This window comes from Equus caballus, chromosome 28 (genome assembly GCF_041296265.1).
Source record: "Equus caballus isolate H_3958 breed thoroughbred chromosome 28, TB-T2T, whole genome shotgun sequence".
Classification (NCBI taxonomy): Eukaryota; Metazoa; Chordata; class Mammalia; order Perissodactyla; family Equidae; genus Equus; species Equus caballus.
The window spans coordinates 34,651,643-34,674,812 of NC_091711.1; the positions used below are offsets into that span (position 1 = coordinate 34,651,643).

Below are 23,170 nucleotides of genomic sequence, written 5' to 3' on the forward strand. Positions count from 1 at the left end.
CTCTAATGTTTGGTACGAGGGAAAGGGTTAATGTCATTTGATACTGTGACCAGGATCCAGGAACTCCTCAGTCTGACCCAATTGTTCATCCTCTTTCCAAAAGCTTCCTGGAGGGTCTGTTCACACAAAGAACAATTGCAAAATGCGGCTCAAGATGCCATTTTATTACAGACAGAGCAGTTGCCTTCCCCATTAGGAAACTGGCCCATTGGTCTTGGACTCTGAGCAATCAGACGAGCCATTTGTCTGCCGTGGGATAGAGGGGAGTGCAGAGAAAGGGGGCAGGCAGGGGAAGAGGAAGCATGGGGAGAAAGTGTGGCTGAGTCTTAACCTTTGATGGTATCTCTAGTCCAGACTGAAGGAACTGGGTCAAAAGTCTCTTTTGGAAACTGGAACCGAGAACATAGAAAGTTGGAAGCTATGGGGTAAGCCAAGGCAGGTCACAAAATCAGGGAGGAGAAAGCTAGGCTACAAAAGGAGGGGAAAAATAAAGCTGTCTGCAAAGAGGAGCAGAAAAGAGGGTGCTTAGTTTTCTTGGATCCCACTTCTCCACTTCCTGGTTCCAGCTGCACCGCCAGCTGCATTTCTTCTGAGAACTTCGAATCAATTCTCCTTTGGTGCTTAAGCAACCTTGGGTGGGTTTCTGGTACTTAAACCCGTTGTGTCACTTACTTAACTACGAGAAAAACAACCAAATAAAGAGGCAAGGTCCCACTTCAGTTCAGTTCATTGCAATTTATTTAATTTAAAAATAAAAACAAAAAACCCAAAAAACAAAACAAAAATCAGTTTCCAATGAAAACACAAACACTTTGGGTGGTTATCCAGCTTTTTTTTCCCTGTAGGCTGTTCCGGGCTCAAACCAATCAAATGAGTTAAAACCAATGTTGACTGGAGCCATAAAGCATGTTGCACCAATTAAATTACACCAATATATTATTATAATACCTTTGAAATGCCTTTCAGACCAATAAATAAAAAAAAGACAAATTCAAATAAAAAAAGTCAACTTTTTATTACCAAAAAAAAAAAAAATAGAAATTAAATAAAAGTCACAACATGGATTTAAAAAAAAAATGCAGTCAAGTTTCTCTCTCTTTTTTTTTTTCTTCTAGGAATGATACCATGCCAGTAAATCCCTACAGAACATTTCCAGTTTGGCAATAAGCAGTCAGTCGATCATTCACATTTGTACTCAAGACAGCAGGCCTGGGCAACACATCCCTGAATTTCATCCTGAAAAGTGCGCCCCCGTCATCTGAAGAAGCAGCACCTTATAACAGGGATGGAAATTCAGAGAGGACTTAGCATTTTTCATTTTGCCTGGGGTCTTGAAGCACTTCCTGAAAACTGATCATGCCTTGAAATTTACCTGTAAAAAGAAGTATAATTCTACTCCTTTGGCAGATGTGTAAACTAAGACACCGAAAGGCCCACCGAGGCAAGGAAAGGACCAGAGAGCTGACATCGAATCTCCCGTTTGGTCCACCAGGTCAGAAAAGTGTCTCTCACTTGTAATTCCATGGAAATGACTCAAACATGACTTCCTCGGCTGGGGATTGGCTGGTAGGGAGGATGGGACTGACTCAGGAAATAGAGGAGCTGCTTTTCAGGGCTTTTCCCTCTATTTCCAAGTTTTGCCTTGAAAGGGCAGTCAACATCGCATCTAAAAGCAGAGGATGTTAGCAGAATGTCAGAACGAGGTGGGGCCTGAGACACCAGCGGATCCACCCTTCCAACCCTCACTGAAGGGAACGCTCAGCCCCCAAAACACGGCAGTGTCTGAGGCCAGTAGCTAGTTAGCAGCACACCAGGACTCAACTCAGAATCTCGGCCTCTGAGTGGAGGACTGTCTTTGCCACAATCCACTGTCTGGGCTTCTTGACAAAAGAGAACATACATGTGGGGGTTTTTTTGGGGTGTGTGGGATTATTTTCCTCGATGATGTCATTTTTATTTAAAGATTAGAAGGATGGAAAACACTAAACAGATGCAATCACTTGGCAAAAGGAAAAAACACATCAACCAGTAGGTAGGTGTGATACCTAAGTCATGCTGACAGCTACCCGCTAGGCCAGCTGCCACGTGAGGGGCCGGCAGTGAGGCAGGAGAGGCTGTTCAGAAAAGGTTGCATAAAACGAGTTAAGGAGCAGGGAGCTCAGAGGTTGCAGAATGCCCTCCATGCACCCACACACCTCATACACACAATTTGCTATAGCTTTTTTTTCCCTTTGAACCTATATTGGAGTTCAGGAAAGAGATGGAATTGAATGAAAGCAAACTGAGAAGCTTGCCATAATACACTACTCAGCTCAACCTGAAGGCGCAAGCCCAAACCCTAGAGCTGGTGGGAAGGGGAGAAATGGGAGCTGCCTTCTCAGGGAAAGGGCAACCTCATCCTACTTAATGTTCTTAGTGCCCTCAGGTGAGTTCTTTCTCATCTCCCTATGAACCATTGTCTGTTGGTATTCCCAAAAACACTCCCAAGACTAGTCCTCCTTATGTGTCTAGGTGGCTCTCGGAAGTCAGCCATCTTGATACGAGGGTTTCGATTTGCCCAAGGCAGTAGAATCTGAAGTCATCCCAAATTCCCAAAGAAGACCATTCATTTCGAACCCAGTGTCTGGAGATGTCCCATTGTGGGAGTGACTTTGTCAGATAAGAGTCCTGTCACACCTCTTTTTTGCCTCCTCCAGGATCACTTCAATGAATCCTAAGAAAATGTTCTCTCTCCTCTATGCTTCCTCCTAACCCACTCTGCTCTTTCAACACCTTTTTCCCCAAAGCCTAGGAGACCAAAACCATGACAGAATACCCAGATTTGGGGATAAAACACCTTCTGCCTGACTTCCTTTTCCTCCTCCAAATATCCCACCTACACACTAACTCCCAGAGCAAACTCGCCTACTCTGAGAGGTCTACACTTGGGGGATCAGTAAACAGAGCAAACGGTTGAGCCAGTGGCTCCTTTGGAGACTATGGACAGTATCACATCCAAGTCAAAGCATTCATGCAGGCGAGAACCCAAGAGGCAGCATTCCAGTTAATATTGAGACGTTAAGGAAATTGACAAGTCGCCCCCTTGCTGGTGTGGATCAACGTCCCCTCATCTGCACAAAGACCACAGAGGGTCCTGAGCTCTGTTATACACCATAGTTTTGACACCACTATCTTTTTCCCTGTCTACCTTCGGGGGGTTATGCTGAACAGCAAAGCAGACATCAGGAAAGAAGAAGTGGAGAGCAGGGAGCCAAAAAATCACCACGGGCTGACTCTATGTCCTTAGCAGAGTTCAGAGCATTCTCTCTCTGACCAAGGCTCTGTCTTCCATTCATGGTAGACTAGCAAATTGACAAATGCCACGCCAGAGGCATACAAGTTCACATAGATCCCACAGGATGCCTTAACCTAACTCCCAGGGCTTAGCCAGGTCAAGGATGGCAACTACATGGCAAGAGTGCTACTGCCCCACTTCCCATTCCCATGGCAGCCATTACTATTCAATCATAGCACTCCTTCCTGGGCTACTCAAGCTAGCACATTCAGCAGCCACTATCAATCAATCACTGATTCAAGATCAGGTTGCTGAAATCTACTTGCTGGCCTCGTGTGCTCAGACCAAGCTTGCTATGGGAGGAGAGGAGGAGCAAGCTCTTTGAGCTCACCCACAGCAGATGGCTCCAGTCTCTCTTGCCCCTCCTCCAGAAGCATCTGGACGCTTCTAGGGAAATGCTTCCTCTCCCACACACTTCCTCCCCACCCTCTAAGTGCTGGCCAACACCACCTCCCCGGGACAGCTGGTCCTCTGGGAGGTGCCACAAAGCAAATGCCAATTAGGACCCAAATTCTGACTGGCAGTTGACAGGACTGGAAGAGAGCCCACATCTCCCTTTTAGGTGCTGGCTCAAGGCTGCAAACCTGGCCAAGCAAGATGGCAGCACCAATCCTTTTTCAGTCTCTTGTCATGGCCAGCAAAGAGGTAACCAGCTCGTTAGCACAAGTCACTGCTCCCCTTCCTCCCTCGTACCCACCCCCGCCCCGCCCTGCACCCCGGGGGAGCTAGTTGAGCTTGTTGCAGATCTCCAGCGCTTTCTTGTAGACCTGAGTCACGTCATCCATGTCCGTGAGGAGCGAGAAGCTGCTGTCTCCCAGCCGGTTCCGGTACCGCTTTAGGTACTGGGGCCGGGGCCGGTTCTGGAGCCCCTCAAAGTCCTGGATCTGGAGGAAGTTTTCGGCGGAGACGCAGCTGCGGATGCGCTGGCGGGCAGGGCGATTCTCCTGCAAATCCAGCAAGTCGAAGGAGTCGCTGGACAGGACGCTGTCTTCGCTGATGACGCTGGAAGGCCGGCTGTAGCTCCGGGAGAGGCCCTCGGCGGGGACGCCAGGCTCCAGCAAGGATTCCAGTGTGGGCATTTCGGGGCTCGCGAGGGCCGGGTCCATGGTGCCTGCTGAGTACTTGCTGCTGTGTTTCAAGATGCCCTTCCTGCGGCAGGAGAGGCTGTGGGACGTCACTCTGGCTGGGTCCGGGGGGCTGGGGGAGGGGATGCTGCTGCCCATCCCGTCATTACTGTCCAACAGCTCTGAAGACTCGCTGCGCTCTGGGGAGGAGTAGTAACCCGATTCTCTCTGCTGGGTCTTCTTCAAGATGCCTTTCTTGGGCATCGTGGCTGACTGTTTGGGGCTGAGTTTACCAGGCACCTCTGCCTCGGGGGAGCTCGGGACGGGCACGCCAGTCCGGCACAAGTCCTGCTCCATCTTGAAAGCAGAGGGTAAGGCAGGAGTGACGACGCCTTCGATGAAGCCGGTGCTGTGAGAGCGATGCTCGCTGTTGCTTCGCTTCTTCAGGATCCCTTTGGGCCTCTTGGAATTCAACTTGGATGGGCTTTCGGGCACCGAGTCCTGGCCGGACTGGGCAAAGTCATTCTCCTTCTTGGACTTCTTCAGCGACCGCTGCCGCTCCAGCATGACCTCAGAGGCCCCGGGTTTGGCCAGGCCCTTAATTTTGGCTTCGGCCTCAGCCTGCAGCCCCGTGGAACGGTGATGCCAATCGATAATGCGCGCCAAGAGCGGGGACTCGGAGTTGTGAAGGGCATCACAGTCGCAGACGCTGCTCTTGTAGCCCCAGTTCACCCACCAGTGGTTGGCTATGTCCTCGATGGTGGCCCGGCGATCAGGGTTCACCATCAGCATCCACCGAATGAGTCCTCGAGCATCTATGGGTCAAGAAACAAAAGGAACGATGCATTACATGGGAGCTTTTGGCTTTGGGACAGGGCTGACACTCCAGGAGTGGCTAAGGAGATGCTCACTTTAAGAAAACTCTACTTGGAACCTTGGTCCAGCCACACTATAGAGCGGAAAGCCAAAGTCTTCCAGACTGTACATCAAAAGCATCATCAAGGCTCCGAACCACCGGCCAGTGCGCTGTCACATCCTGGCACGTTTTCCATATGAGTGAAGGAAAGTCATGAACTACTGAGCTTTTCATCAACTCAAGATCTTTAAAAATGGGGAAGGCCAGGTAACCGGGAAAGAACCCAGACCCGACCCCGAGCAGGGCCCCACCATTCCTTTGGTGGATATCATTTTACCAAAAGGGGAAACAGGTGTAGATCACCCTGGATTTCTTTAGTCCCTCCAAGGTAGGCTTGTATAAACATGCAGTGCTCAGGGTTACCGGGAAAGCATGTAGGCACGAAAAGGAAATTCGGGGCTGAGAGGGAGAAAAAAAGGCTCCTCATCAGAGAGGGGAAGACAGAGAAGGATAGAGAGAAGCTCCACCCTGGCACCCCCAGGCAGTGAGAGGGGCCATGCCCTAGGCGGGCCTGACCCCAAGCCTTGGCCAGGTTCTCAGACCCACACCCAGGGAGCACACCTCTTTCTCTCTCTGACATAAGCCGGAGCCTACTGAGCTGTCAGATCACAGAGCTGATCTATATCTGCTCTCCATTTACAGCCGGTCTGAAAAATTCCATTTGCAAATTTCTGCTGCCAGAGAATTAGGGGAAAGTCCCAAAGGGATGTTGAGGAGGCCACAGGAACCAAATGACTCTCATAGCTTATAAACTGACTTCTAAGATCAAACTATGCTCCCCCAATGGGGGTTGAATTAAATCCTGGGAAGGCGCCACCTCCCTTCACCCGCATAGGTCGGCTAATGGGCAGCTGGCAAGGCCTGGCAAGGGGGCCGGGAGTGAGCCATACCCATGAAAAGTTACACGACGATCGCTCATTCAGTCATTCACTAAGTATTTTCTGAACCCCTGTCACGTGCCAGGAATTGTGTTGGAATCAGTTAGCTGGGGAGGCAAATAAGACTGCCAGAGAGGTCATCTGAAATCTTTCCAAAAAAAAAAAAAAGGTTGGCTTATTGAAAAAATATGCCTATCTATAGACATACACTCATCTACAATGGTCAATCCTCACTATTCACTGATTCTATACTTGTAAATTTGCGTACTCATTAAAATTTAGTTGTAGCCCCCAAATCAATACTCGAGGTGCTCTCCTGGTCATTTGATTATATCCTTAGAGTGGCAAAAAATTCGAGTTAACCCCAACGTGTATGTGTGTCACCAGCTGAGGCCAAACAAGATGAGGACACTCTGCCTCCCCGTTTCTGCTCTCATACTAACAAGTGTCCTTTTCACAGTCTATTTAGTCCATGTTTTTTACATTTTTTTGTACTTTTTGTTGGTGATCCTGCTGTTTAAAATGGCCCCAAGCATAGTGTGGAAGTGTTGTCTTGAGTTCCTAAATCCACGAGGGCTGTGGGGCACCTTATGGAGAAAGTATGTGGCTGGGTAAGCGTCGTCCAGGCGTGAGTTACGGCGCTGGTGGTTGTGAGTTCGATGTTAATGAATCAAGAACATATTTTAAATGAGGTGCTTTACACAAACATACATAAAACAAGGTTCTGTACTGATCGGTTGACAAAAGTATTGTGACCAGATGCTCACAGGAATCGAGCCCTGTATTTCCACTAGGAGCAAAGGTTCAGGATTCACCAGCTTTGTGTTCATAGCAACTTTATAGAACACAACTATTGCAAATAATGAGAATCATTTATGTGTGTGTGTGTGTGTGTGTGTGACGTATATGTATGAAGGGTCTGTGTTAACGACACTCCAAACACAGCCACCTGTACACACCCTTTCCATCCACATATGATGCTCTCCCATCAAGAGATGGAGCTTATGGCCTCGGCTGCTTTGACCAACAGAACATGGCGGAAGCGACATTATCTGGCTTCCAAGTACAGACATTAAGAAGGCTTGGTAGCTGCTTCTTCCTCCATCTCTAAGCTGCCATGTGAGAAGTTCAGGCTCCTTCCTGGAGAGAGAAGCCTGGGGAGCTTCCTCACAGAGAGGGAGCCCACATGGTGTCCCACAGTCAGCCCCAGCCCAGCGGCCACCTGATTCCAACTGTAGGAGAAGCCCAAGCGAAGCCAAAGAGCTCTAGCCGACCCAGGGAATCGAGAGAGATGGTTACATGGTTGTTGTTGAAACCACTGAGTTTGTTTTGTGAGGGTATGGGATACAATTGGCATACAGCAACAGATCACGAAACCGTGCCCATGTGCCATAGCCCCCGCCGGGGGCACAGGATTGAGAAAGAGCAGCTGGCGCCCTCATGGCACTTACAGTCCAGTGAAGGTGGTTCATATGTCCACATGGACTGGAAGGGACTTCATGTAACACCTTTTCCAAAATTTTAATTTACAGGGAGAAACTGAATCCAAACAGGGAAGGGGAATCGCCCACATTCACACAGCAAGCAAACAGGACTCCCAGCCCATCCGCCATATAGGACGTTTGTTTTGAAATTCCATTTGGGAAAGTTTGGGCAATCAGCTGAGCAGGCCAGCTCTGCCAGAAGGCAACGGTCTGGAGAGAAGAAGGAGGAAAGGCAGAAGACCTCATACAGACAGTAAAACAGAAGCAGCAGGAGTGAGCTGGGGCAGGCACGCCGACCACTCCCGCCCGACCCTCCGCGGCCACGCACCTGAGGGCTGCGTGGGCTCCCGGTACTCTCCACTGCTGATCTGCCGAATGAGGTTTTTGTGATCGAAACCATCGAAGGGCATGGTACCATAAACGAGAGTGTAAAGCAACACGCCCAGGGCCCAGCTGTCCACCTGGAGCAGAGAGACAGGACACATAGGGGCTGGGAAGCAGATTCCAGGATGCCTTGCAAACCATTAGCATCACAGCCTGTGAGCACCCACCCTCAACGACCCCAGGAACTGAATTTAGCACCTGGCAGACAGGGTCCCACCGCAGCCTGACACCTGATATGCAGTGCAGCTGGGGCCTGCCTCAGAGCCTGAACTTTCCATTTCAAACAGAGACCAGGTCGCAATGTAGATGAAAACCTTCTCAAACAGATTATCTTCTCTGATCTTCAGTACAGTTTTGTGAAACAGGTAGGGCCTGGATTATTTTCAACCCCATTTGACAGATGAGAATACTGAGGCATAAGGAAGCTAAATGGTTTCTCCAGAGCCTCACCCCAGTGATGGAGAGAAGACTGGGACACAGGGGCCTTCATTCCTAATCCAGAAATCAAGTCCTTCCTGCACCTTCTTCAAATGGGTCAGGGGCTGCAGACTCAAATGCTTTCAAGAGCCAGGCAGACAGCAGACAGGAACAAAGCAGGAGGGAACCTGGGGGACGACGTGGAGCGCTGGTGATGGAGACAAACTGAAACGTGCATTCACCCAGCGTAAGCAAGCAGCCTCCTCTTGGCCAGTGGCTGCTGCGTAGTAATGCTGGCCCAGCCCTGCTAGACCCTTTGGTTTTTCAAGAGAAGTCAGAAACCAGACTTTCATGTGAAATCTCTCAATTATTAAGTGTTTGTTCAGTTTGTTTTAGAAAGACTAATATGGCCAAATAAAGCAAGCTTGCTGGCCAGATCACAGCCTGCCAGCTTGTAACCTCGGAGAGAGATCATGGGAGATCAAAGCATTCATTATCGATGATAAACGTACAGTGTCGAGTTTCTACAATTTTGTAAATTGAATCCTACGCTCCTCCCTTACATTCTTATTTTAGGAACACTTTCTCTTCACTCTAATTGGTAGAGGCTGTTGGCAGTCGTCTCTTCACCCCCCAGGCCGGCCCCAAATACTCTCAAACAGATAAATATTTGGAAGGAAACATTTCAACCCACTGAGCAGCTGCTATTCAAAAGGATGCTAAGTGGATGAATCTCTCTGTAAAGAAAGCATCTTTTTGAAAGAGAATAATCACTCGAAACTCACCCGTTTTCAAAATAATATTTTCACATACACATCTTTTACGGTGGCCCTGAAAGCTTTAGGCATATAGAGAAATGCATGTCTCATGAAAGAGAAGATGCAATTAAAATGTAGTTCCTTAATCAAAAGTACAGGTTGTCAAAAATATACGAAAAAAGGTACTCACTGCGGAGCTGAGAGCTTTTTGTTTTTGTTTTGTCTGTTTTGTTACAATAGGGAAAACTGAAAACAATCTGATTGGTTAAATCTAGGGACATGATTAAATAAATGATGGTACATTCATAGAATAACATATGTTCTCATTAAAAACCATGTTTTTAATCATAAATTCAGAAAATGTCACAATTCTAAGTTAATAAAAAGCAAGATATACACATGTATATACCTATATAATCTCAATTATTTTTGAAACACAAAGATCTACACTGGAAAAAAGTCCAAAAGAAAAGTCACAAAAATATTGAGTGGTATTCTCTTAGAGAGAGATTGCAGGTAACTCTATTTTCTGGATTTTTCAAATTTTCTCCCGGGTGTGTATATTATGTCTTTTATAATCGTATAAGGAAAAGTTTTATTTGTTTGCTTGCTTGTTGGTTTCTTTTTAAGTGTTTCCTGGATTCAGTTCTTGCCCTCCCCTCTTTTCCTGCCCCCAACTCCACTCCCCACCCTCCCCCCATATACACCAGGCAACCTGCTCACCTCTGGCCCTCGGTAAGGCCTCCCATTGACAATTTCAGGAGATGCGTAGAGTGGGCTCCCACAGAAAGTTTGCAAGAACTTGTCCTTCTGGTACAGGTTGGAAAGCCCAAAGTCAGCAATCTACAAAGAGAAGCAAGACCCAGGGAAGCCCGTTAGCATTCCAGTAAGTGCCTGCCCTGGATCAACTCTCACCACACGGCATGAGAGCACCTGAGGGTCTGCCTGCTGGGTCACCATTTTCCCCCCAGTCTTGAGTCTTTATGAGGGGACCCGTCAACACAAGGGGACCAGTGACTCCCAACTGCAGTCCTTGGCCTTCATCACAAGTTCTGTCCTATCTGCACACTTCATGCTGTTACTTACTTAAAATTACTCCCTCCGTGGACTCTCTGTTTTCACTCGATTTAGACTTGCCCTGAGAAATCGCCACAAAATTCGAGGCTTGATGTTTCTGATGAACACTAGAGTGCATAACTATTCATCTGAAAATTAGCTATCTGTGGCCCACCTAAAATCATACTGCATCCACGGTGGTGTGCATATCCCAACTTTGGAAAACCCTGCCCCGGGCAACTGACACCACCATCTTTTCATCCATCCACACTCTGATCAGAACCGTACTGTGCCCACCTTGTGACCCTAGATAAAACAGGTCCAGCGCACTGGGTTTTGAGTCATCACATTTCGGGCCAAATTCGGCCACTAGCCATCTGTGTGACATGGAGCAGGTCACTTAGCTAGTCTCAGTTTGCACAGCAGAAAATGGGAACCCGGGATCCCTATGCTGTTTTAGATTATAGGATTATTGTGAGAATAATAAGAAAAAAAAAACTGATCAATCAAACTGAGACTATGCATGGAAAAGTGTTTTATAAACTTTACGTCTTCGGGTTCCGTGCAAATGTTTTAGCTAATCTTGCTTCTCCCGTGTTGCATGCTCCTTAAAATCATTCTCTTCACCTTTGGTTTCTAGAAATGTTTTATTTATTACCCTTTACGGCAGCACTCTTCCATGTATATATACATACACATTATCATATATATACATATAATGTATATATACTATATATAATGCATGTACATATATACGTATGTATATATAATATAAATATATAAATTCTCCTTGCCTACTAGACTGAGTCCCCTGAGGCAGGTGGCAGGTTCCACATCTTCCCCTCATCTTTCTACCATCCACACCTAGCACCTGCCCCCACCCAAGAAACACTTGTCATTAGAATAGGCAATATATTTTGCAAAGCACAAGATCATGAACGGGTAATGCAAAATAATAATAATAATAGACTTAGTTGCCACTTAGTCAACAACCTCCAATTCTCAGCACTGTTCTAAGCACTTTGTGCTCTCTAGTCTAATCCTATCTAAAACCCGATTTACACAAAAAGGTGAATGTGCTGCATGCCACCAAACTGTATACCTAAAAATGGTTAAAATGGTCAATTCTATGTCATGGATATTTTATCACAATTTTTTTAAAAAGTCATTGAACAGACGAGGAAACGGAGGTTTAGGGGGATGGGGTTATTCATCTCAGGAGAGCTAACTGGCGATGTCAACGCCGTGTCGTCGCCACAGCTCCAGACCACTGCGCGCACGGCCCCGGGTAATCCACAGATTCCTCTCTAGCCTGAGCCTTTCACTCCAGCCTCACAAGCCGAGCCACTGGGGGCTCCTGCCCTTCCCCAAGCTGATTCCCATTGGCGCCTTATAAATAAATAGGCTGAGCGATTCACATGCCCAGAGAGCAGCCCAGCCCAGACGCAGCTGAGGCTCTCTTTTGAACGCAGCCCCCAGAATAAGCCTATTTTGTAAAAGTTGTCCCTGAATGAATGGAATGTCATTGAAAGCAGCTGGTGTACAACCGCCCTCAGAAAACGCATTCTCGGGGCTCAGATTGCACTTAATTGCCCTGAATTCCACTTTCTTATCAAAGCCCCTGACTTGCTTGCAGGAAGCTGGTTGGAAACTTTATGAAGTGTGCCCCGTCAATCAGAAGAGGAATGGCACGGCTGCAGCCCTGGCATACCCCAAGAAGTCCAGGGCTTCATCCTCTCCGATGGCAGCTAAGGCAGGGACAGCCACAGCATAGCACGCGTCCCAAGGAAAATACATTCCCTTCCCCGCTGTGAAGTCTGCAGGGTCTGGAACACCGCAGGAGCTTCCAAATACACACGTGTGAGAGGCCCCGCCGGCGCCATGTGCAAATACACACGCACACTCGCACCAGGGGTTCTCCAAGTCTGGGCATCCTTGCGTTCTTTGTAGCCGTTGTGAGGAGTGTGTTTATGTTATGGCCCACTCCCATCCTCACAGACTGATGTTTATCAGCCTCTCCCAGTAAAACTGTCACTGCCGCTCACATAAGATTAATAGAGATCTAGATTAGTCCGTGTTCTTGGCACTTCAATGGAAAAGCCATATTAATCAACACATACAAACACACATAGTTCTCAAACCTTGAGCCACTCACACTTGGGCTGCAGCTCTAAGATTTACTGCCCTAAGGAGCGTCGATGAACTATAAGAAGGGAAAAGGCCATTGGTTATGCAGCTTCTCAAAGCCTCAGTTTTCTCATCTGTAAAATGGAGGTAGGAACAGTGTCCACCCCCACAGTGTCACAGAGAAGATTAAATGGCATAAAGTATGTCAAATGCTTAGAACAGGAACTGGCATGGCTTTGGAGCTCAATAAATATTTGCCTCCCACTCTTAAATCCACATAGGTAACTTTATGAACTTCTTGATACTGATGTTTGATGCTCAAAACGATACTGGTTTTCCATCTAAGGTAATGAAGGAAGGTTTCTTTTTCGAATATAATTTTTAAAACGGAACTGAACTAAATAAAAAATATAAAGTAAAATAGCACAGAAGATAGCAGGAAAAGGCAAAATCCATGAAGAGAGTGAAAGAAAGCTGAAATTTGGGAAATATTGATTTAAAACATCACAAAACAAAATACCCAAGTCCCAGAATTGGTTTTGACCTGAAAGAGCGCTCAGAGATGAGCTCATCCTGCCCCTCGCTCTGTAAGTGAAGCAACTGAAGGTTAGAGGACTCAGAAGCTTTGCTGAGGGGCGCAGAGATGAGAACAACTACGTGGGCATTGGGAGTCTTCTCAACCTGTATGCTTTCTCTGTAACGGGACCCCAGTTGTCTATGGAGGGTGACTCTCTAGCAGAGGTAATGGGGCTTTGCTTTTTAAGTCATATTTTGCTGACATACTGGTGATCTTTGAAGAAAGGTAACTACTTTGCTTTTTTTTTTTTTTTTGAGGAAGATTAGCCCTGAGCTAACATCTGCTGCCAATCCTCCTCTTTTTTACTGAGGAAGACTGGCCCTGAGCTAACATCTGTGCCCATCTTCCTCTACTTTACATGTGGGACACTGGCCACAGCATGGCTTGCCAAGTGGTGCATAGGTCCGCACCTGGGATCCAAACTGGTGAACCCCAGGCCACCAAAGTGGAACATGCGAACTTAACCACTGTGCCACCGGGCTGGCCCCACTACTTTGCATTTTTGCTGGCTATGGATTGTTCCCCTGCCCCGTACTGGTTCAGAACCACCCTGTGTCTCCAAACTGGGCTATTACGTTCAGCCTGGGCTCTGAGAAGGAATCTGGGAAGTCAACACTCATGTCCTCAATTTTTGGACTTTTTATTAATATCAAGCCTTTCCAGAGGTGTACCCTACTGGGTGAAAATCAGAGTTAAAAAGATAAACGAGGAAGTCACTATTCACATTTCAAAAGGATTAACCTCACTACAGCATGGATGAACCTTGAAGATGTTCTGCTAAGGGAAACAAGCCAGACACAAAAGGATAAAAATGATATGATTCCCCTTATATGCAGTACCTAGAAGAGGCAAATTCACAGAGACAGAAATTAGAATGGTGTCAGGAACTGGCAGGAGGAAGGAACAGGGAGTTGCTTTTTATTGGGCACAGAGTTTCAGCATAGGAAGATGCAAAAGTTCTAGAGATGGATGGTGGCGATGGTTGCACGACAACGCAAACGTTCTCAATGCCCCTGAAACGTAGACCTAAAAATGGTAAATTTTATGATACGTACATTTTACCACCATTTAAAAAAAAAAAGGATTACCCTCAGATCACTGTGAATAATCACTGTGAGCTCACCCGACGAAAAGGAAGTAACAGCTTGCCGATGATTAACCGCTGGGAAAGGATGCTGATGACAATGATAACATAAGCGTCTGATCGTCATCTGCAGTGTCTAAGAGGAAGTGCGCTGGACTGGACCAACCGATCAGAGGTTCTGCAGCCAGAAGAACCTGGGGCTAACTTTGGACTTGGTGCTACAAGATGACTGCTGGGACCTGTCAAGCCACTCAATTTCCTCATTTGCAAATTGGCAATACTAATAGAACCCAACTCACAGAGGTGTTATTGTAAGGACTGAAGAATACGCATGTCGAGCCCCTGGAACAGTCCTGGCACCGCTGACTCTTTATAAATTACAGCTGTTACGATAATGCTGATGGTTTGGTTTATTCAACAGCCACTTGCTAAGAGCCACTGCCCACCAGAGCCCAGAGAAATGATCGTCATCCATTTCTAAGTAACCGTGGGCAGCATGAGAGGCTGCCTTGCATGGTGGGAAAAGTATGAGATGTAGGGGTTGAGTGTTTGGGTTCAAATCCGGGCCTCACCTCTTGAACCAGCACTAACCTCAAGCACGTTAGTTAATCCCTCTCTACTCCACGGAGGTCCGTGGAGCAGCAGCAACACCACCAGCTGGGAGCACAACAGCAACTGAGAATGGCAGACCCCATCCCGGGCCTGCTGAGTTAGAGTCTGCCTTTTAACAAGATGCCCAGGGGATTTGCTGCACATTAGCCACTCTGAAGCTGGGTTTTTTCTTCCGTAAAATGGGGGATGATGAGGATAATGTAACCTACCTCACAGGGCTGATCTGAAATCAAATGAATTGAGAGATGGAAAGTGCTTAAACCATGCCTCGCACATAGTAGGGCTTCAATAAATCTTAGCGATTTCTACTTTAACCTCTCTGACTCTTGGTTTCCTTTGTTGGAAAATGGAATTGCAATAGCACCAATCCCACGGTGTTGTGGAAACCAAAATCAGGTTAAATGAGATGATAATAACGACGACGAGGACGGCAGCACTGCCTCCCAGCAGTCGCTGTTCTGTGAGTGCTACAGCTATTACATGTTACATCCTCACAACAACCCTGTGAGGAGGGTACCATTATCACTCCCATTTTGCAGATGAGGAAACTGAGACACAGGGCGGTAAGGGCCTGAGATGAGGGGAAGAGCCGCCTTGGCCGTAGAACTCCCACAAAGGGGAGTTATTGCTCTCAGTAGCTGAGGAGGGAGTGTCCTTTGTGCGGAACTCTTCAGGAAGACAGCAACCACGTGGAGGAAGACACACTCCGTAGCTCCTTTCCGGCCCTGGAGTTAATTGCTGTGGCTTTAAACACAACAGCCTTACTCCTGAGTCATCAGGAAGTGAAGGTAGGGAGTGGAACAGACAGCAGAAGTGAGAGGGGTCGGCTTTCATCTTCCGAAGATCTAAGCTCACACGGCCTCTCAGGAGAGACTGGAAATGACCAACCCCGAGCAATCTGGGGATCGCGTAACTGAGGGTGCCTTTGAGAAGCAGCCTCTCAGAGGACAGTGATGAGCAACCCGTCCCGGCTGACTGCACACTCGACTGTGGCGTCCCTGCACGGCTGCTCTGGCCACCATCAGCACGCGGAGAGGCTCTCCCACGGGCTGCTGTCTGCAGGCTGCCTACAAACAAGGTAAGGGCAAAAAGCGAGGACCACAAAAGGGCCCTCGTGTGATGCTCTCCTGGATTTACGCCACATTTGGGTGGTACCGATAGAGGGTAGAATAGACGCATCAGGTACCTGGTCTGCAGAATCAAACAGCCATAGGTTTGTGGTCAGCCCCATAGCTTATGAGCTGAGAGAGCCTGTTCATTTGTAAAATGGGGGCAATGAGACCCACCCCGATGGAGACATTCTGAAAACCAAAGGAGATAAGGTCTGTGGCAGGTCCTTCTAGCAGGGGCTCAATAAAGGTTCCTTTCCTTTTCTAGCCTCCATGCCCTGTTCCTGTGCTTGCTGCTCCTTCCTCTTAAAAAGCCATCATCACATTCCTTTCTACTGAACTCCTACCTATCCTTCAAAACCCAGTTCACTCACCACTTCCTGAGCAAAGGCTTTCTGGTCCATCCAGCTAACAGACCCACCACCTCCTGCTTGGCACTTCCACAACATGTTACATAGGGTGCTATGAGGTACTCAGCAGGGCCACCTGGCCCTGCCAAGGGAAGAAGATCAGGGAAGCCTTCTTGGAAGAGGAGGCCTTCAAGGTGAGACTCAAAGGAGGGGTAGACAAAGAGCAGTGGGAAGAGCATTCAGGCAGAGGGAACCATGTGTGCAAAGCAGGCAGCCAGAGAAGGCTTGGTGGATTTGAGGAGTTCAAGTCCTACACAAGGGGCCTTCTCCGAACACCCCAGCTAAAAGAGAACCTGCCACTCCTTAGCCTCACCCCACATGGATTTTCTTCACCACGGCACAATTACTTTGTCTTCATTTGTTTATACAAACTGCTGGTTTAACAGCTGCTAGATTCTGAGCTCCAAGAGGACAGGGACCTGGCCATCTATTTCATTACTAAATCCCTAGCATCCAGCACAGGGCCAGGTACACGGTAGAAACTTATTAAACATTTGTGGTTGAATAAACACTGCCCATAGGAGATACTCGATTTGCCAAATGAGTAAGTGTGGGAATGGAGGCGTGAACACAGCCGTGCATGGATATATATGTACACACACACACACGAACGAACAAATGAACGGATTACCTAATGCACCAGTGCAGAATTCTCACATTCATACAATCAAAGCCCAGAGGCCCGTATCCTGAGCTGCCCCACTTGGTCTTATTAAGCCTCAGAGGTTTCTATCTCGTCTTAGCCCTGGCCATTCAAAGCTTCCTTTCTTATCCGCAGCAACCACGCTTCTATTGTCATCAGGGGCAACAGGCCATTTTTCCGACGCCCATCTACTCTGAGCCCTGGGAGCTCACCAAATTCCCAGCCCTCTTTGAGGAGGTCGGCTGACCCTGGTGCCTGGACCTCTTCTCATTGTAAGGCATTTTTACAGGAGCCTTCTATGGGAATTGTCGGCATTCCATTCTCCCAGAGAGTGGGATGTGAATCTGGCCCATTTTTATTAATTGCAAATTAATGCTAGGCTGGGTGTCTATTTTAGTAGACATGCTTCTCCACAGAGTACGGAATGCGACCCAAAGCAGCACATTGCTCTCATTCTTTCTGCTGACCGACTGTGTGAATATTTTTAGAAGCCACACCCTTTTGCAGTGGCCAGATAAATAATTCCCAGTGCCAGATGTGCTCTTTGCAAATCAACATCAGGCAGGGAAGGGGAGAGGCGCAGCAGCATGGCTCACACCGAAACTTCAGTGACATGTGACAAGTTTACACCAGTAGCATTTTTATAGGCTTCCTGGGCGAAGCCCTCCACCCTCGGAATATGGAAGATGGACCCCTATTTAGAGAGGAGCCAGAGGGGTACATTGCTGCTCATATGCCGCTGGTTGGGAATAGGCCATCCGTGTCAACGGTCCTCCAGGCCAGCCACTGATGACATGGGCTCTCGTGAACGTGGAGGCCAGCTTGTGGCCATGTGTCTGCCTGCCTTTTTTACAAGTGCCCTTTCTAAATATGTTTTCAGCAAAACGCTGAGTCAGGAAGAGCTGAGCAGACACGGCCGGAAGACAAACCAACAGCAGCTGAAACACATTTTAAAAAAACCTTGGAAGTGGGTGTGAGATGATGAAAAGAGAATCTGCCTGGAAGCCAGACATGTGAGTTCTACTCCTGGCTGTCATCCCTTCATGCCAAAATCAAACCGCTTAAGAATACCCACTGTGTGACATGCACTGTGCCACCACCATATCGTCTAGACTGACTTACTGGGTGAGCTTGGGCAAATCACTTAGACTTTCTGGGGGCATAACCATTAAAACAAGAGGTTGGAAGATGACCTTCAAGGTTCTTTCAAGCTCTAGGATGCCCAGATCCTAGCAGCACTCCTGGAACAAGCACAAGGAAGGACCAGCATCAGAGAATGGGAAGGTTTGGTTTTTGTTTAGATGTGTGTGTGCGTTTCACCTTGGGAAATGCCAGGAGTAGAAATTCTTAAGGAAAAAGATATGACCAAACCTTCATTTTTATAATGTTCTGTGTGTCTGCTATTTCCCTACATCATGGACATGGATCCGAGATTGAAGGTCGTGGTCAATCTCACAGAGACCCAACATCACTGCCCTGTTGCTTATGCAAATGAGCCATTCTCCTGGGCCCCTGCCCATTGTTCCCAGCACAAGTGCTTTCAGAATTCTAACCATTCTTCTCCTCCATTGGGGAATTCTATGACTCCGTAGGAAGCTATGTGCCTTATCACTTCTGGTCCGACATCGTGGGACCAAGAGGTCACGTTGTACCACAGAACCCAATCCCCGAGCGAGAGGCTCGCATTCCAGGCCTTGTAAAGACTCCATTTCGTTCTGAGAGCTCTGGGGGCAGGTGGCAAGAAGAATCTGCAGAGAAAGCTACCAGGGTGGATGACACCAGTCCTTAGAAAATGTGTCACAGACCAGAACACAGTTCTCTAGCCATGGCCTGACCGCCACTCCCCAGGACCCAAGCACCTTCAGAGCAGCTGACTTGCAGTTCAATTTCCTCTCTGGGGACCAGCCACTTAAGCAGGTGCCTTGGATATTAAGAGTTAAGTGCTAAATGCCTTGACTATAGTACTGTCTAAAATCCTCACGTTTGTCACCGACTCCTCAGGATTGGCCAAAAGCATGGCACACAGTAACTGATCAGGAAATTTTGTCAGTGCTGTTGAGTCCATTCGACTCTTAGCACAGCTGGACCCTGCCCAGTGTTTCTGCACCGTCCTCTCACCTTCCAGGGCTGTATCAGACATTGCTCCACTGATACTCATAGGCCAATTTTTTCAGAGTGAGCAGCCAGTTCCTTCTTCCCAGTCTGTCTTAGTCTGGAAGCTCTGCTGGAATCTGTCCGCCATAGGTGACCCCATGGTATTTGAAATCCCAGTGGTATAGCTCTTAGCATCACAGCAACCCGCAGCCACCACAGTATGACAACTGACAGACGGGTGGTGTGGTTCCCTAACCCGGACAGGGACCCAGGCCACAGCAGTTAGAGCACCGAATCTTAACCACTAGACCACAGGGGCTGGCTGATCCAGAAATACTCAGTGAAAAAAGGGAGCAAATAAACAACAATCCCCAGAGACAGGGACTGGCATCCCTACCAGCCAGATGAGGAAACTGAGGCTTAGTTAGGCAAGTACTCTACCCAAAATATTGCCGGTAGTAAGGGGCAGAGCTGCAACTCAAGCCCAGGCTCTTACACTCCAAAGCCACTGCTGTTAACCTCGGCTCACTGCACAGTGCTCAGGAGCTTATGAAGCTAAACACAGAGTGTCTCACTCAGTCCTCAAAACAAGCCTGTGGGTGTTACTGTCCCCTCATGTTATAGTTGAGGAAACAGGGTTAAATGGCTTTCCCAATGTCAAGCAGCTAGAAGCCACACAGGATGGAATTTTCTAACTCTACAGCCAGTGCTCCTGCTAGAGTTATCCAGCCACTTTGCCAGAAAAGGAGAGACCCTGAGCTTTCCCTTCCTGTTCCTAGGAAGAGCTGCCTTCACTAACTGTCTCCTCCTTCCTCCAGGGACTGCAGAGAAATACGTGATCACGGTCAACCTCTTGCAAGAACAAGAGGTCACCCGGACCTGGCTTCCGGGGGCCTCTCAAAGGATGATGGTGACCAACGGTGGCTGCCATGACCTGTAAACAGAATCCAAACACCTAAGCAACCCCATCCTTCCAAACAAGGAAACGGTCTTCCCGCACTGCCCCCTCAGAGGATAGCAACAACAACAAAAAGTGAGGACGATGCAAGGTCATTCCCAGGCTTTGTCCAGGGACCAGGGATGAGGCACTAACGTCACCAGCGGCCAATTAGAGGGATCTCCTGGTGCAGGGAGTGCTAAGGCCATTTCATAATGAAACCCATGCGGCGAGCTCCATTTATTTTGAAACCGTATTTGCTTATTTTGCAGACGTGATCAAAAGGACATTTGGGGTGCTTGCTCTGCAGGAGGCACTTGAACCCTGTCGGCCAGGAGAGCTTTCTCCAGCTCCGGCAGCAGCCAGCAATAATCCTCTCCATCAGAGGAAACTCTGTCACTCGCGGATATAGTCTTTCCCAACGGCAAACACCACCATCATTTAGTCAGCTTCCCAGTTCCACGGCTGGTTTCACGGGGTGGGAGGGTTAGGAGGGAGAAGGAGGAGACACGGGGTGGCAGTGAGAGAAAAGTGGCAGAAAAGAGTTCCAACTCCAAAATAACCTGGCGCCCTGCTGGCATATCGCGCATAGTGGTTCGAAGGCTGGACTCATGAGTCAGACAGACATGGGTTCCAACCCCAACACCACCACACACACTGTGTTACCGCGGGTAAGTTCCTGCCTCAGTTTCCTATCTGTGAAATGATGTACATAACAGTACCTATCTCATGGGGTTTTTGTGAAGATTGAATTTAAGCGATATCAGGCAAATATGATACAAAATACATAAGCAATGTGTTACTGTGATAAGTATTTTTACGGTGATGATTGTAGACTAGGAGCTTCCTGAGGACAAGGACTGTATCTTCGTCATCTCTTCTTATCCCAGCATGAAGAGCAACGTCTGGCAGGTAGATAGATAAACGCTTGTTGAGTTGAATTGTTTGAACTGATCTGAGGGCTCAAACCCAGTGACTCTCCCCAGCCGCCGGCCAGGGAAGGAAGTGGCTGCCTTATTTTTAGGCTGCAGCTTGGAGCATCTTAAGCCCTCACCCGGCTGCACTCCCCAGACCCTGAATATCAATCAACGAGGCAAGAGCTTTACCTTAATATTGCAGTTGTCATCGAGCAGTATATTTTCCAGCTTCAAGTCCCGGTGGACCACGCCGTTCTGAAACGAGAAGACAGGCAGGGAATTGAATGGGAGCAGTTGGGATGAGAGAGAGAGAGAGAGAGGAAAGAGGAGGGCCAGCAAAGGGAAATGTTTGACAGATTAAAGAAATGCACCAGCCCGGTGGTCCTCGCCTCCTTCCTTCAGGGCTGCTCCCACTGTCATGAAGCTCCCTGCCAGCGACCGGCGACAGGAGAGCATTAGTCACTTGCTGTGTGGTTAAGGGAAAAATGACTGGAATCCATTCTCCCCCAGAGCCTGTAAAACAGCAGGGGGATTCTTTGTTGGAATGTAATTCCACTGTGTGAAAGCAATATAGTCCCAGGCAGCCGCGAACAATGTCTGTCTGTGATGTGATTGCCAGGGAAGAAGATGATTTCTCTGCTGGGGACTCAGAATGTGGGGCTCGCAGACCTTGTCTGTCTGTCTGTCTGTCTGCCTGCCTCCCCAATGCTGGAAAGTGGCCTGGCTCAATCTATCTGGACTCCTGAAACCAATCCAGATCTGTCCTGAGGATAACAGAAGCACTCCCAAGAGGTTATTTCCTAAGCAGCTGGGAGGGAAGACTCTGCAAGTCCCTCTCTGCTCAGCAGGACTCGATGTGGGGTGAAGGATGAAGGTGGCAGAGGCCAATGAGCCTGTAGCCACTGAGCTGGCCAAAGCAGGTCACTGCCATACTGGTGACCTTTCCATTCAAGGAAACTCTGGCAAGGCTGGAAGCTGAAATACAGTGACAAGCAGACGGCCAGCTAAGGTGAAAAGGAGTCATTAACCAATAGGCTGTGGGTCTATCCAGCAGTAACAAGTGGCTTGCTCAATTCTTTTTAAAACCCCATGATCTTTTGGTGGGGGGGGGGGCAGGAAGAGAAGTGGAAATGAAAGAACCAACTGCTTTGGGCTGGGCAGATAAATAGCGATGGGTAAGTTTTAAACATCCTTCAGCATAAAGGACATTTGCAATTAAAGCTGCTCTTTTAAGCAAACCAACTGGCTGGAAATTCTTCATCTTTCATTCAAGACTTCTTTAGTTCAGAATCCGCATGTTTACAGTTGGTGATTTATTGTCGATTTTCCTTTCCATTTGACAGTTCTTCATATCTCCCAAAGCACTGACTGGAGAGACGAAAACATCTATTGCTACTACTCTTTTTCTAACCCAAACCTTTAAAGATGTGTTTTGGATTCAGAAATGTACAAACCAGAGCTCCTGGAGGAAAGATACGGAATACGAGGTACCTGACTTTGTTTAGTTTTAAATATTGGGAGCAGTCTAGTTTACACTGTTGCATTCCTAGTTTTCATAATAGGATGGAATGAGTCTAATAAAGCCCCATTCATACAAAACCCAAGTATCCACACACTTCAATAATGAAAATATGATCTGTGGTGCTTTAGGATGAGGTCTGATGACAAAATACAAAATACACTATGAGCTGCATCATCAGTGCCTTTGAGACAGCAAAGAGAAGCCAAATAACGTTCATATGGGTTAAGGGTCTTAGATCTGAATAACCATCTTCTAACCCCTTACAGAGCTACTCTCAGTTAACCAGAATATTGAACAAACCAGAAGGCCCCAGGTTGCAATCATCTGAATGAAGATTCTGACTCTATTTTGGACGCCATGTTGGATTCAAGTCACTATTGTCCTCAAAGTGAATGATGGTTCCAGGTATGACAGTTCTGGGGAAAAGTAAGAATGGGATTGAAATCAAGACTAAAATAATTTGGCTGAAATTTGGCTGAGAATTACGTGTCCTTCATTTCCTTCTCCAGAGACCCAGGGTAGCTAAACTGGCTGTGTTATGAGCCCACCCCATTACGTGCATCGCAATAAAATGTGTGTGGAGGTAGGTCACCTATGTGGATGTAACCCATCCAAGAAAAGGCACCAAGAGCATAGAAAGGGTTAGAACCTACAGCCTAGCAATTGTGCTTCTGGAATTTCTCTTGAGCACATTACTCAAATAAGAAGAAAAGGTTAATGGATAAAGATGTCAATCATTATTTATAATAACAAAAAATTGGAACCAGCCTAAATGTCCAACAATCACAATAATTACAGTGAATTTTCAGTAACATAGGAAAATGTTTAAACTAAAATACCTAGTGAA

General features: G+C 47.5%; 1 protein-coding gene and 1 long non-coding RNA gene across 4 annotated transcripts in view; one reads left to right on the top strand and one right to left on the bottom strand.

The window, feature by feature from the left end:
• Nucleotides 1-720: 720 nt before the first annotated feature.
• The window catches only part of NUAK1 (NUAK family kinase 1), a 73,256-nt gene continuing 50,806 nt past the window's right edge, over nucleotides 721-23,170 (bottom strand). For all 3 annotated transcript variants that reach the window (XM_023631468.2, XM_070254438.1, XM_070254439.1), the window contains 4 exons: nucleotides 20,991-21,056; nucleotides 9,959-10,078; nucleotides 8,005-8,137; nucleotides 721-5,213 (listed from right to left, as the gene is read on the bottom strand). In XM_023631468.2, the coding sequence (XP_023487236.1) occupies nucleotides 4,060-5,213; nucleotides 8,005-8,137; nucleotides 9,959-10,078; nucleotides 20,991-21,056 (1,473 nt within the window). In that variant the 3' untranslated portion in view covers nucleotides 721-4,059. The remainder of the gene's footprint in view (nucleotides 5,214-8,004; nucleotides 8,138-9,958; nucleotides 10,079-20,990; nucleotides 21,057-23,170) is intronic.
• LOC138921266 (uncharacterized) lies at nucleotides 18,421-22,793 on the top strand. Its single transcript, XR_011433702.1, has 4 exons — nucleotides 18,421-18,770; nucleotides 19,766-20,555; nucleotides 22,145-22,288; nucleotides 22,590-22,793. It is a non-coding gene; the product is annotated as an uncharacterized lncRNA (long non-coding RNA).